At 37.2% G+C, this 13,906-nt stretch overlaps 1 protein-coding gene across 1 annotated transcript in view; it reads left to right on the plus strand.

The window, feature by feature from the left end:
- The window catches only part of LOC107556168 (nesprin-1-like), a 137,051-nt gene extending 123,724 nt beyond the window's left edge, over positions 1–13,327 (plus strand). The window contains exons 130-146 of the mRNA XM_016239217.1: positions 729–891; positions 1,304–1,491; positions 3,082–3,232; positions 3,546–3,728; positions 4,160–4,297; positions 4,749–4,940; positions 5,046–5,346; positions 5,470–5,538; positions 6,865–6,968; positions 7,068–7,194; positions 7,280–7,491; positions 9,109–9,309; positions 9,915–10,043; positions 10,302–10,514; positions 10,661–10,753; positions 11,281–11,339; positions 12,676–13,327. Of these exons, the coding sequence (XP_016094703.1) occupies positions 729–891; positions 1,304–1,491; positions 3,082–3,232; positions 3,546–3,728; positions 4,160–4,297; positions 4,749–4,940; positions 5,046–5,346; positions 5,470–5,538; positions 6,865–6,968; positions 7,068–7,194; positions 7,280–7,491; positions 9,109–9,309; positions 9,915–10,043; positions 10,302–10,514; positions 10,661–10,753; positions 11,281–11,339; positions 12,676–12,937 (2,785 nt within the window). The 3' untranslated portion in view covers positions 12,938–13,327. The remainder of the gene's footprint in view (positions 1–728; positions 892–1,303; positions 1,492–3,081; positions 3,233–3,545; positions 3,729–4,159; positions 4,298–4,748; positions 4,941–5,045; positions 5,347–5,469; positions 5,539–6,864; positions 6,969–7,067; positions 7,195–7,279; positions 7,492–9,108; positions 9,310–9,914; positions 10,044–10,301; positions 10,515–10,660; positions 10,754–11,280; positions 11,340–12,675) is intronic.
- The last annotated feature ends 579 nt before the right edge of the window (positions 13,328–13,906 follow it).

The raw sequence follows: 13,906 nt of genomic DNA on the forward strand, positions 1-13,906 counted from the left end.
TTTCTAGGAAACTCTAACACCATTGGATTGCATTCTGCCTCTGCTTATATTGTCAAATATGCAAGACAACTTGACCTTACATCAGTTAACAAGTGACAAAGTAACTTCATAAATCTACCAAAAAAATTGGACAATGTAATTCATTTGCATTGTACTTACATATGTAAACTATATGTTTATATTTACTCTGAAATAACATGACTCTTGCAATACTAATTATTTTTCTTTCAATTTATTGTTGACAAAAATAAATGGAATAAACAAATAATTATTGAACTATTATAATATTAACTTAATATACATTATTATTGCAATTAATTAATAATATTTTATTATATAAATTTTTTATTCAAATGTATATTTATAATAATAAACATCTTTTCTGTATTTTTGTCTTTGTTTTGGCTGTGTATAACTTTAAAACTTAAAATGCTATGTTATCAAAAGACATCCAATACTATAAAGGTCTTTCCAATCAAAATATGACTGTTCATAAAAGACATTCGTGAATAAAATTAATGACGAGTGTACATTCCATATTTACTAATTCTTTAAAGGCACATTTTATTCCGATCCCAAGTTTCTTTGATTAAACATAAAAGACGTTTGCACTGTACAGTTCTGGTTTATAGCCTAATTACACTAACAGCTTAATTACACTTTTTGCAGAATGTTATATTAATAGTCTCTTTACTCTTCCTCTGTCTCTCTGTCTCTGGGGCCTGTAGGGTAAAGAAGTTGCGGGAGACACTTGTGGCCGTGCAGCAGCTAGATAAGAACATGAGCAGTCTGCGTTCCTGGCTGGCTCACATTGAGACTGAACTCTCACGACCCATCGTCTATGAAACCTGTGACTCACATGAGATCCAAAGAAAACTTAACCAGCAACAGGTAATGCGCACACACACAGAAAAAGCATTAATTTACATATGGTCGCATAAAAGTCTGTCAGTATAGTAAGTCTTACGAAAACTAGTATTAAATCTCTGCAAGTAAAATAAGCCCTGGTCAAACGTCAAAATAAGAACTTGACTTAATCTGGCTCAGTCACTGACCCACTTACTGTTTCAGTATCATAATTTATCCTCACTTTACCCAGCAACAGCCAGCACATATCAACCTCTTTCTGCATCAGAGACAAATTATCATTGTAAAGAAGCAATGTTAGTCAAACATTTTTAAAATATTTGTAGAGAAATGCATGACCTCTTCCTAATAAACTGAAATGAAATAGAAACTGGCAAAATTATCAAAATGTCAGATGTCGTGAGAAGCTCAGTAGAAGTCTACTATCTCTGTGCAGGATCTGCAGCGTGACATTGAGAAGCACAGCACGGGTGTAGCATCAGTGCTGAACCTGTGTGAAGTGCTGCTGCACGACTGTGATGCCTGTGCCACAGAGACCGAGTGTGAATCCATCCAGCAGGCCACACGCAGCCTTGATCGCCGTTGGAGAAACATCTGTGCTGTTGCCATGGAGAGGAGGCTGAAGTGAGTGTGTTTGTGTGTGATTTATAAGTAAATTGGAAAATGTACATATTGGTTTCTGTGTAAAAGTACACTACTGTTCAAAAGTTTGGGGTCAGAGTATGTGAGCGGAGTGGAGCGGCAACAATTTCCCCTCTGCGCTCCAAGCATGCAATAATCACTCTGCTCCAGCTCCGCTCCGGGTTCAGCATTTCCCGATTCTCGCTCCACTGATCAGAAATGCCGCTCTGCCTTCACTCCATGACGAAATTCACTGATAAAGTATTTCAGAATGTTTTGAAATATTACAAAGTTCTGTTCAGAACTTTTTACGATTTTAATACTAAACAAAAAATAAATACAATATACTAGAAGAATAGTTTTGACATGGTTTACTGTAATACTACATTTAGCCCAGGTCTATATTAAATGACTGTTTAACTCGCTTGTCTGTGCAGTGTCTCTCTTCTATGGTGAACCTGAGGGTTGTAGTTACTTCAGAAACAGAGAGTATGCTGTAACTTTTCCATTTTTAAGCTGAAAAATCACAGGACAGCGTTGACAACAATTTTTTGCACTCCTGAATATTTCTATGTGCGCGCAATCTGTACGTTATGTGCGAGCTTGTGTGTTGTGCGCGCATGCAGCAATGTAGCCAGCACATTAGTTTAGAGCGGAGATTAACTACCTGTACAATAAGCTTTTTTAAAACGTGATTTCACCCAATCAATATTGAGTATCCACATTCTATAAACAAGCATGCCTGATAAATAACCTCCCGCACTCGTCCATGACTGTCATTATAACCACCTTCTTTCTGATTTGAGTGATCCACTTATCTGTAAAGCTAGCTAATAATGTTTAATGCGTGAATTCTTGATAAAATGCATTTATATTATGGGCTGTTGGCATTAATTGTACTCGTGCTCTTGCACTCTTAGAGTGAGTGAAAACCACAACGCTTCGACTTTCAAAAAATCCACTCCTCGCTCAGTCAAAAATCATGCCGTTCCACTCCCACTCCACTCCGCTCACATAATCTGTTTGGGGTCAGTAAGATTTTTAAAAAGGAAAATAGTCTTATTCAGCAAGGATACTTAATCAGAATGATCAAAAGTAACAACCGTTTTCAACATTAAAAATAATAAGTCTTTCTTGAGCACCAAATCAGCATGTTAAAATGATATCTAAGGAATCATTAACTCTAAAGACTGGAGTAATGGCTACTGAAAATTCAGCTTTGCCATCACAAGAATAAATGTAGCTTTGCAGCATAAGAGACTTCTTTGAAAAATTTGGGATTTTTAAAAAACCCAAAAGTTTGAACTGTATATGCTAATGAAGACTGCAGTTCATGAAAGTGCTGAAAGATGAAAATGAGCTATTTAGTATAGTTAAAGTTGATTCAGGCCATCAAAGGAACAGGTGTGAGAGCATGTGTCATGCCAACCGACTCAATGTATACAGGTTAAATCAGAGTTGACTTCAGCACACGATGAACTGTTTAAGTATTTTTAGTAAGCCCCGTGAATGATATTGTACAGTTGTACTTCCAAGTAGATTTTCAGTGTGGACTATGTATGTGTTTGAAACTCACTATATGTGTTTTTGCAGGATTGAGGAGACTTGGAGGTTGTGGCAGAAGTTTCTGGATGATTACTCCCGTTTTGAAGAGTGGCTGAAAGTGTCAGAGAGGACAGCAGCTCTGCCCAACTCCTCTGGAGTGCTGTACACCGTCGCTAAAGAGGAGCTCAAGAAGTTTGAGGTACTCAGAGATCCACAGATAGAGTTAATAAGGTTGAGGCAGTGAGTCAAGAGGATAATTATGAATAGGGCCTGAATACAAAAAGACAAAAAAGTAACAAGAATACTGTTGGGAATAAAAAAAAAAAAGGATCACTGCTGACATCTATTTGCAAAAGTCCAGTCTACTTCAACCTTTAGTCTTTTACAATTTGTAAAGTGTCATTGTTGACTGAAACAAATGCTAAACCATGATTTATTTTAAACATGCACTTAACTAAGGTGTAGTTTTCACTTTTTCCAGTTTGTGAATTTAAGACTTTTTTGCCTCACAGGCATTTCAGAGACAGGTACAGGAGTGTCTGACCCAACTAGAGCTGATCAATAAGCAGTATCGAAGGATGGCACGTGAGAACCGCACAGACTCATCCTGCCATCTACGACAAATGGTGCATGATGGGAACCGGCGCTGGGATATACTACAGAGGAGAGTAGCTGCCATCTTGCGCAGACTCAAGGTGATATATTATATACACTACCGTTCAAGAGTTTGGGGTCAGTAAGATTTTTTTTAAAGAAATTTTAAAAAAACTATTCAACACGGACACATTAAATTTATCAAAAGTGACAGTAAAGACATTTATTGTTACAAAAGATTTCTATTTCAAATAAATGCTGTTCTTTTTAACTTTTTATTCATCCAAAAATTCAGGAAAAAAAACATACATTACGGTTTTCACAAAAATATTAAGCAGCACAAGTATTTTCAACACTGATAATAATAGGAAATTATTAGAATGATAATGAATGCATATTAGAATGATTTCTGAAGAATTCACAGACGAAGAATTCAGATTCAGAACCTCTGTAGGAATCACTATTAATGCAGAACCTAAACTACATATAGCAGCAGCATGATTAATTGACTTGTTATTCTTTTGTCCTGCAGCATTTAATTGGTCAGAGAGAGGAGTTTGAAACAGCCCGGGATGGTATTCTGGTATGGCTGACTGAGATGGACCTGCAGCTCACCAATATCGAGCATTTCTCAGAGTGTGACGTTCAGGCCAAGATCAAACAACTAAAGGTCAGGGCTGTGTGAGCATACATGAATAATTTACATTAAAAAAAAAATATGAACATGTAAGAGCTATAGCCTTGTGGGCAGCACTCCAACATATGGCAAAGCAATGTTTCAGGGAGACTTGAGTTTGATTCCCAGTCCTGATCCTGTCCTTTCCCATTATTTACTGTCTGTCCTTATACTATCCTGTCAAAATAAATGCAAGAAAATGCATTTTCTTAAACCAGACAGGCAGATGTTTAAGAATATTTGGTGAATTTGAATATTCATTATAGCCAAAAAATTATTTTAACTATAGCTTTATACATTGACAATTCACTAACATGCATGATAAATATTTTAGACCTGGGAAATGCTGACGCAAAACAATTTTTACTTATTCTGTAGATTATTGACTTTTAAATTGTATTCAAAATTACTTTTCACTTTACTTGTGAACACTTGTGCGTTCCAGGCATTCCAGCAGGAGATCAGTCTGAACATGGGGAAGATGGAGAGTGTGTTTGGGCAGGGGGAGGTGCTGATGGAGAAGAGTGAGCCTCTGGATGCTGCTGTCATAGAGGAGGAGCTGGATGAGCTGCAGAGATACTGTAGGGAGGTGTTTGGTCGGGTAGAGCGCTACTACAGGAAACTCACACGCCTGCCGGTAAGACACACAAATTCAGACATGCATGCACACTTGTTTATATCTCAGCTTTTGCTTTGCTTGTGTAAAGGTGGCTCTTACTTTTGTGGTACCTCTCATTCGCAGCTAACCGATGATGAGTGTGAAGGCTCAGATCGTGAATTCGAGTCAGGTGACCTCTCAGACCTTCAGTGGGGTGAGGATGGTGCCATGCCCCAGACATCTAGCAGACCACCTTCAGCTGGCACTGTTTCTGTTCGCACAAACGGCTCCGGCCGGGACACCCCTGCCAGTGTAGACTCCATCCCTCTGGAATGGGACCACGACTATGACTTGGACCCCATTGGCCACTCCATGTCTGCACAACGGGGCAGACAAAATGATGAGGATGAGGAGTTGCTGTGTTTGGCCACTGCAGCACTTTCAGGTGAGTGTGCTTGACCTGAAGGATGTTCTCATGAGATAATGCTCCAGCTAAGTGTCCACCACCATGAGGAATTCTTCTCTGTAAACTGTTGGTATGTTTTGTTGTGTATCTCTTTTTCCACAGACGTAGTGATCCCTGAGAGCCCTGAAGCTTATGTAAAACTAACAGAAAACACATTGAGGTCCTCCTCTGGTAGGCAATAAGTTGTGGCATGCTAAATTAATGTTAATCTACACTGCATGCTATCATATTGCAGGAACTGCACTATTGCATGAATTTAAAAAAAAAATGCATGGCAAACATTCTGACAGATCTGGTCTATTACTTTAAAATCGTTCTCAAATCAAACAATGCTAATCGGCATTAGATGTGAAATTTTTTTTTATAAAGTTTTAATGCACCTCCATGAAAATAAACCAAAAGAGAATTGAGTTGAGAATTTGATGAGAAAAACAATAAGAGATCCCAAGTGTAGTCCAGTGGAAATAGATCATGAGATATTGTTCATTAAATCTGGTGACCAGATCCCAAGGGTGTATACTAGATCCCAGCGTTTGTTTGTTTTATTTCATGTAGAGCAGAAAAAAGACAACAACTTCGGTAAAGAAGCTAAAACCCAGTCCGTGAAAGAAAAATGCAATTATTTGTATTGCGTATTTGATGCTGTGAGGATAACGGAGGTACATCACTATTTACACCTACACTGTTTGGTGTTGGTAAGTTTTTTTTATGCTTTTGAGTCTCTTAAAGTCTCTTGTGCTCACCAAGGATACATTTATTTGATCAAAAATACAGTAACCTTTTTCTATTTTATTATATTTTAAAATGTAATTTATTCCTGTGATGGCAAAACTGATTTGGTTCCTAAGAAACATTTATTATCAGTGTTGAAACAAATTGTGCTGCTTAATATTTTAATGGAAACCAAAATACTTTTTTCATGATTCTTTGATGAATAGACGGTTTAAAAGACCAGCATTTTCAGAAGACGGTTTTAAAGATTTTCAGAAATCTTTTGTAAAATTTTTAATATTTTTACTGTCACTTTTAACCAAATTAATTCATCTCTCTGAATAGACATATGTATTTCTTACAAAACAATTATAAGGTGATGTAATGTCTGAAAAGCAGATCTCAGGTCATGTTGCCCTATTGTTGGAACCACATGCATGCCACAAATTACGCTGTTTGGACAGGACCATTGCATGGATCAGTTTTACAAGTGCCATTTCATTCCAACATATAACAGTCAACACTGACATTGATAGTTTTGATATTTTGTTTTATAATTCACTGTTATAACTGAAAATGTTACATATAAAACAAATGAGTTGTCTGCATAATATTCACATTCCATTTTTAGTGAATAACGTGATTAAAACTTAACATGTTTTAAAGCTTTACAAAACTCCTAATACACTCACAATGTGTTCACAGAATGACTGTATTTCAGAATTATCCTTTTTTTAAAGGTGGTCATGTGACATCCCATGTTAATCTATACATTAATTCCTGCAGGTGAAGCAGTTCGATTATTAGACGATATAATGGACACCAGCCACTACAGCCTCCAGCAGACAGATGGCACTATGGGTGGCCATGACACCTCTTACATGGGCTATGTAAGTACAGATTCAGTGTGCCGCTCAGTCAGTTTAGTCTATAGTGGCAGTATGTTGCCATGAAATGAGAAGTTTGATTAGTTTCTTTGCTCTGCACAGATGCGGCTAATGGATGATTGCCGTGGCAGTCTGAAAGCGGTCAAGAGGGTTGAGGGGGAGCTGGAGGAGGAAGAAGACAACCTGTCAGGACTGAGCAATCCTGATAACACAGAGACACAGAGCACAGGTTAGTCCAGCACAGAAACGCTGAGACCACTGAATACACGTGTATATTTGAATTTGATTCTATTATGGTAATGGTCATATTTCAGGTGTCATTGAGCGTTGGGAGCTGATCCAGGCCCAGTCTGCTGATTCAGATCACAAAGAGAGAGAAAACCTGGTGCTATGGCAAAAGATGACCTCTGACCTGGACAGCATGGAGGCATGGCTTGGTCAGGCTGAGGCGGAGTTAGTAGAACTGAGAAGCAAAGATCTCAGTGCAGATATACACACTATTGAGCAGAGAATTAGAAAACTCAAGGTTTGTGTTGCCTACTACATATTTGTACATGTGAATTTGTGTTTGTGCATATTTGCTGAGTGATTTAGTAAGTGTTTCCTTTCTAATGCTGTTGATGGGCTGCACATCTGACCATAGCTTTTGAAAATCATCACAAATTAGATTTACAGAGCTATCCTGTTTGTAATCCTAAAACCCAGATGAGAATTTAAATATTTGAACCATGATAAACATTTCAACATAACCAACAACATTATTGTCACATGAGCTTGTTACACATCTAATCAGGCTGTTTAGTCATAAACCAACCCAAAGGCTATTTTGCCATGGGTTCCCTTTGGAATTGCTCATGGGTTTTAAAAACAAAAAAACAGTTTTCGATTTATGGGTAAGGTCTGTGGTTAACACTACTTACAGTGGTGTGAAAAAGTGTTGGCCCCCTTCCTGATTTCTTATTTTTTTTGCATGTTTGTCACACTTTAATGTTTCAGATCATCAAACAAATGTAAATATTAGTAAAAGATAACACAAGTGAACACAACATGCAGTTTTTAAATGAAGGTTTTTATTATTAAGGGAAAACAAAATCCAAAACTACATGGCCCTGTGTGAAAAAGTGTTTGCCCCCTAAACCTAATAACTGGTTGGGCCACCCTTAGCAGCAACAACGGCAATCAAGCGTTTGCGATAGTCTGTTACAGCGCTATGGAGGAATTTTGGTCCACTCGTCTATGCAGAATTGTTGTAATTCAGCCACATTGGAGGGTTTTCGAGAGTTTTAACAGGGGGGCAAACACTTCTTCACACAGGGCCATGTAGTTTTGGATTTTGTTTTCCCTTAATAATAAAAACCTTCATTTAAAAACTGCATGCTGTTTTTACTTGTGTTATCTTTGACTAGTATTTAAATTTGTTTGATGATCTGAAACATTAAAGTGTGACAAACATGCAAAAAAATAAGAAATCAGGACCAACACTTTTTCACACCACTGTACAGGGACTTTTCCATTATACAATATAAATCAAGAATTGCTATAGAAATACCAACAGGACCCATGGTGAATTAGCCAGTCATTGGTGTACAGTCAAAATTTTCTACATTTCGGTCAAGTCATTGTGCTCATGTGACCGGAAATCCCCAAAATCTCATTGAAAATTAGATTTCTTCTATCTACTTTATTGCTGAAAGTGCAAATGTACTATTTCATATTACTATAAATATAATAGTTAACCATGTCCGAGCTGTAAACAGATACATTTGGCACTGGCAGGTCCATGTGTGGGTTGCTCACATGTCTACACTGTAAAACAAGTCTTGCTCACACACACACACATTTCAAATTGGGCAGGATGTCAGCAACGGAAATAAATCAGAGGAAATCCACAGCATCCCGCTGACCCACATACAGAGAGAATCTTGGAGCATCTGATTTCACCAGTTATTTTTACTTGCACACAAACTAAAACGTGTATAAAGCCCAAAGCTGTAAGTGAACCTTCCCTAAGGAACAATTTAAGAACAGAGATTAACCAAAATAAGGCTTGCACCTAACTACACATAATTTCTTGGTAACATAATGCAGTCTCTAAAATTAACACACATTTCTAACACAATGCTTCGCTCTTGTGTCTCAACAGGAGTTACAGAAGGAAATGGATTCCCATAAGTCCAAAGTACTGTCCATCAACTTAAACAGCGTAACACTACTCCAGTCAGACTCAGAGGAGAGCCAGGATCTACAAGCGAAACTGAAGGAGATGAACTCACGCTGGGATCGACTGGGAAAATCACTTAAGGATTGGAGAACAGCACTTCAGGATGCTCTGATGCAGTGTCAGGTACATACACAGACAGCACCTACATGTGCACTACTGTTCAAAAGTTTGTAGTCAGTAAGATGGGTTTTTTTTTTTTTTTTGAAACAAAGTAATACTTTTATTCAGCAAGGATGCATTGTATTGATCAAAAGTGACAGTAAAGACATTTGTAATGTTACAACAAACTTCTATTTCAAATAAATGCTGTTTTTTAACTTTCTATTCATTAAAGAATCCTGAAAAAAGTACTATCAAGGTTTCCAGAAAAATAGTTGGCAGCAAAAGAGTTTTCAACATTGATAATAACAAGAAATGTTTCTTGAGCACCAAATCAGCATATTAGAATGATTTCTGAAGGATCACGTGACCTGAAGACTGGAATAATGGCTGCTGAAAACTCAGCTTTGCCATCACAGGAATAAATTCCATTTTACAATATATTACAAAATAAAACAGATATTTTAAATTGTAATAATTTTTCAAAATATTTTAATCAAGTAAATACAGCCTTGGTGAGCAAGAGAGACTTCTTTCAAAAACATGACAAAAATCTTTTTGAATAGTATTGTACATTAAATTAAACACACAGAGGCAGGCACTGTCATTCTCTCACATTCTCTCTACAGGAGTTCCATGAGCTGAGTCATGGTCTTCTTCTCTGGCTGGAAAACATCGACCGCCGGAGAAACGAGATTATCCCAATAGCATCGGGGCTAGATCGGCCTACACTTCAAGCTCATTACAGAGCACTAAAGGTACCTGTGAACAGGCCACTGCTTTTTGGTATGGATGTATATGGGCTGAATACATATTTTGTATTGAAGACAGTGTTCACTTGCTTTCTTAGCCATCTACTGTACTTTAAAGTATGTTTTTCATCATTGCATTATGCACATTTGAGTTCATCCATTGTCAAAAAAGTTCAAAAAATTATCCAAATGTGTGAAAAAAATGTATTAGAACACAAACGTTTCATTTTACCAAGTGAAACATTGACACGCATTTGTCTGCAGCAAATCCAGCGGGAGCTGTTGGAGACTGAGCAGAAGGTGGACAGTCTGCAGGAGCTCTCAGGGCAACTGCTGGTGCAAGCACATGGCAGCGAGTGTCTGGAGGCCCAGGAGAGGGTGCACGTCATCGGGAACCGTCTGCGACTGCTCCTGAAAGCTGTGGCCACTGACCTGGAACTGCTAGAAAAAGAGCTCCAGGCTTCTGGGAACAGACAGGTCAGTCTACAAGCACATTCAATAGTTATTCATCTCTTTACTGACCATTTGTTCGGTTTTAAGCAACATTAGACATTGTCCATAATATCAGACTTTCTTGGATCTCCATTTCAAAGCTAAAACTCAGATCTTCACCCAACTTACAGGATGCGTCCCTCTGGTCTGTTACGGATGACGCAGATACTTCTGGATTGGTCAGTCCTGTTTCAGAGGTCAGCGTTTCCACTAAACAACAATCGGTAATGCATCTCCTCTCCTTTTTTTGATATGATTTTGGACATGCCGTGAAGGTCATTGTCCTGCTAAAGTGAGGCGGTTGAGCTTATAACGGGAAGAATTTCAAAATGTTGGTTCCAGTATAATATTCCTCACTGACAAAATCCCCTGGAATATTTGCTCACTTCCTCATCCCGCTGTAAATATGTTGGTTTGGATGAAGTACTTTGCTTCCTATGAAATTTATACAAGAAACACTGGCTTTACTTTTCAGACATGCTTAAAATCAAATCAAGCCATGCAGCAATTTTAGTGGATTTGTTTGAAGGTGTCTGTGTGGAAAGCCAGGTTTCTTATACCTTGCCAGATTTTTTTTGTCATTGCCACCTATTTTGCTGCTGCCTTTTGTTTTGTTGTTACTGGTTTGTGATTATACTGATGGCCTGGCTATTTGTCTCTGCTTGTCACCACAAGCTTTGTCTTTATTTGCTGGACTGAAACATTCTTTCTTTCTTTTACCCCTCCCTCCCTTTTGCTCATTGCACAACAGCTACGAGGCAAATGTAGTGTGTCAGAACCAGGATCCTCAGCCAGACTTCCACGTCACAGGTACCTGTCTCTTGCGCTTTAGAATGCAGGGGGGATGGTGGAACTCATTCCAGATCCATACCATCAGAAGCATTCAGATCAGAGGCCAGATCCTCTGCAGTGGGAGTCCACATGAGTTGTTCAGTTCTAGTAAAGGAATTTGTTTTGGTTCTTAGTCTAGGATTCTTAGTAATCTTATGTGTTATTTTCCCCAAGAACATAATATTTTGTCTGACAATGTAACTTTGTGTCCTTTGAACATAAAAGGTTGGAAGAAACTATGTTCAAAATCCTGATGCGTCCATCATCTTTCTCCATTCTTGATGCCATGTGAAAATACTGAAATGTATTAGTCATTTTCAAAACCATGTCATTTTTGGTTGCTTTCATTGTTTTTTGCGGTTTTATTTTTTTGTGCAAACAATTCATTGTGATGCTCTCACTCTCATCTCTGCCTTATAGCAAAATTAGCAAAAAGACAGAAAAGCTGCCATATTGTGTGAAACTTTCTAATACATTTCATTAACAACATTAACAAGCATAAACTGTATGTAATGCTTAACAAAGTGTTATTTAATTTACATTAAATAGATAGAAAGGCCATGAAACTTTAATTCATATATATATTCATATTTAAATGCACATGAACTGCTGCTTTGTTAAGCATTGTATCATGTTTGTTGTCTTTTTAATGAAATATATTATGAAGTATTACAAAATATGGAACTGTCTTTAATAATAGCACAAATATGGAAGTGAAATCTGTCCCAAGAACAAAAGATTTAATGTGCAGTTTGTCCATAAAACATGGACTTCTGTCAGTTAGTGACTAAATTTATCATTATATGCAAATAACAAAACAGTGACAGATGCTAAAACTGTTTGCTTTGTTTAAGATGGAAGGGAATTGAATTGTCAATGCAAGTGTCCTTGGATGGAGAAAAGTCCAAAAATCGTCTTATTTTAGTATTACTTATATATTATTGTATTTATTATTATTTTGAATTAGCATTTACTTTTCATTTTTTGTCATTATTTCTTTATAGCTTTAATTTTTATTTCAGATTTAGCTTTAGTAATTTTAGTACATTAACTTATTTTAGTTATTCGCCAAGGCAACATTTCTAATTTTCTTTTAATGTTTTTTAATTTTTACTTTTATTTCACAACGGTTTTGAATAGTTTTAGTTGTAGTCTTAGTTAACGATAACAACACTGACTTTAAAGGATACTTTTTAAAAACAAATCACCCTTTCACATGATAAACTGAATAGTAGACATTCTGTGCTACTCACAACATTTCCGTGTCATTATCATTTATCAGTTTATTCTAATCTATTATTCTGATGTTTTGTAGGTTGCCCAGCGGTTCTGGCTGCGTTTCGTCTCGCTCTGGTTCCTCCGGGTCACAAGGTGGCGCTGCTGTGGCTCGCTGCCAGCCCTTTCTGCTGCGGGTGCTCAGGGCAGCTCTGCCACTGCAGCTCCTGCTGCTGCTCATAGTGGGCCTGACCTGTCTGGTGCCCATGACTGAGCAGGATTACAGTTGTGCCCATGCCAACAATTTTGCCCGGTCTTTTCATCCCATGCTCCGCTACACCAACGGCCCACCGCCTGTATGAGCAGGAGGAGACTTTAGTAATGCCTTCATCTGGTTCATATTAAACTGCAGGACACAGAATGGGCTAGTGTTATCCAAAGCTGATTGTTCCTGTTCCTGTACAGTTACTGCTGCTAATTTCATTTTTCACTAAACGGTGTACTATTGAACTCATTGCAATGTAGAGTAGTGTTGGACAGCCAAACTGGTTAACCTTTTCTGTCCCGAGGAAACAGAAGAAAAACTATGAAATCGTTATATAATTATGTACTTAATAGCACTGACATAAGCATAAGGTACTGCACTTATACCGTCCAAGAAAATGGCCAAAATTATTTGCTTAGGCTAAGGAGAGTGTTTTATTTTTATTTGTTTATTATTTAAAATTGTAGAAAAAAAGTTATTTTGAATATTATTTAAATAATATTTTGCATGGCAATTCAAATTTTATTTTTATTTCATGGCATGGAGTTCACTTCTTTCTTTTTTTTTGTCCAGAAATGTAAAACAGTCACTTATGTAGCTCTATGAGAGAAGCGTGCTTTTTATTACCGTTATCTACTTACTGTATCTTAATTTGTGTGTTATGACAATGACAGTGTGACAAAAACATGATTGCGATGTCTATGCCTATTTCTGTATGTACAGTTTGCTAATGCTGACAATAAAGACACATCTTTTCATTTAATATATATATAAATTCTGCTAGTCTGCCCATTATGTTTAGTTAAAAGTATTATTTTAAAATTCCTTTTTTTATTTTTTACTCTATCCTTTATAATTATTTCAGCCAAATTAGCATTTCCACATTTAGGTCCTTCAAAATTAAAACACACTGTACAAATCATAACATTCACGTATCAAATGTAATAGCTGATAAATGTAATGTACAAGTCTACTGGACTATGATCAAACACATTCACAGATTTGAGGAAAAATATGACAATCTAGTACAAGGCAGACAGTGTCAGTTCCTGCATTGAATATGTAC

Source organism: Sinocyclocheilus grahami, unplaced genomic scaffold (genome assembly GCF_001515645.1).
Source record: "Sinocyclocheilus grahami isolate Dianchi unplaced genomic scaffold, SAMN03320097.WGS_v1.1 scaffold556.1, whole genome shotgun sequence".
Lineage (NCBI taxonomy): Eukaryota > Metazoa > Chordata > Actinopteri > Cypriniformes > Cyprinidae > Sinocyclocheilus > Sinocyclocheilus grahami.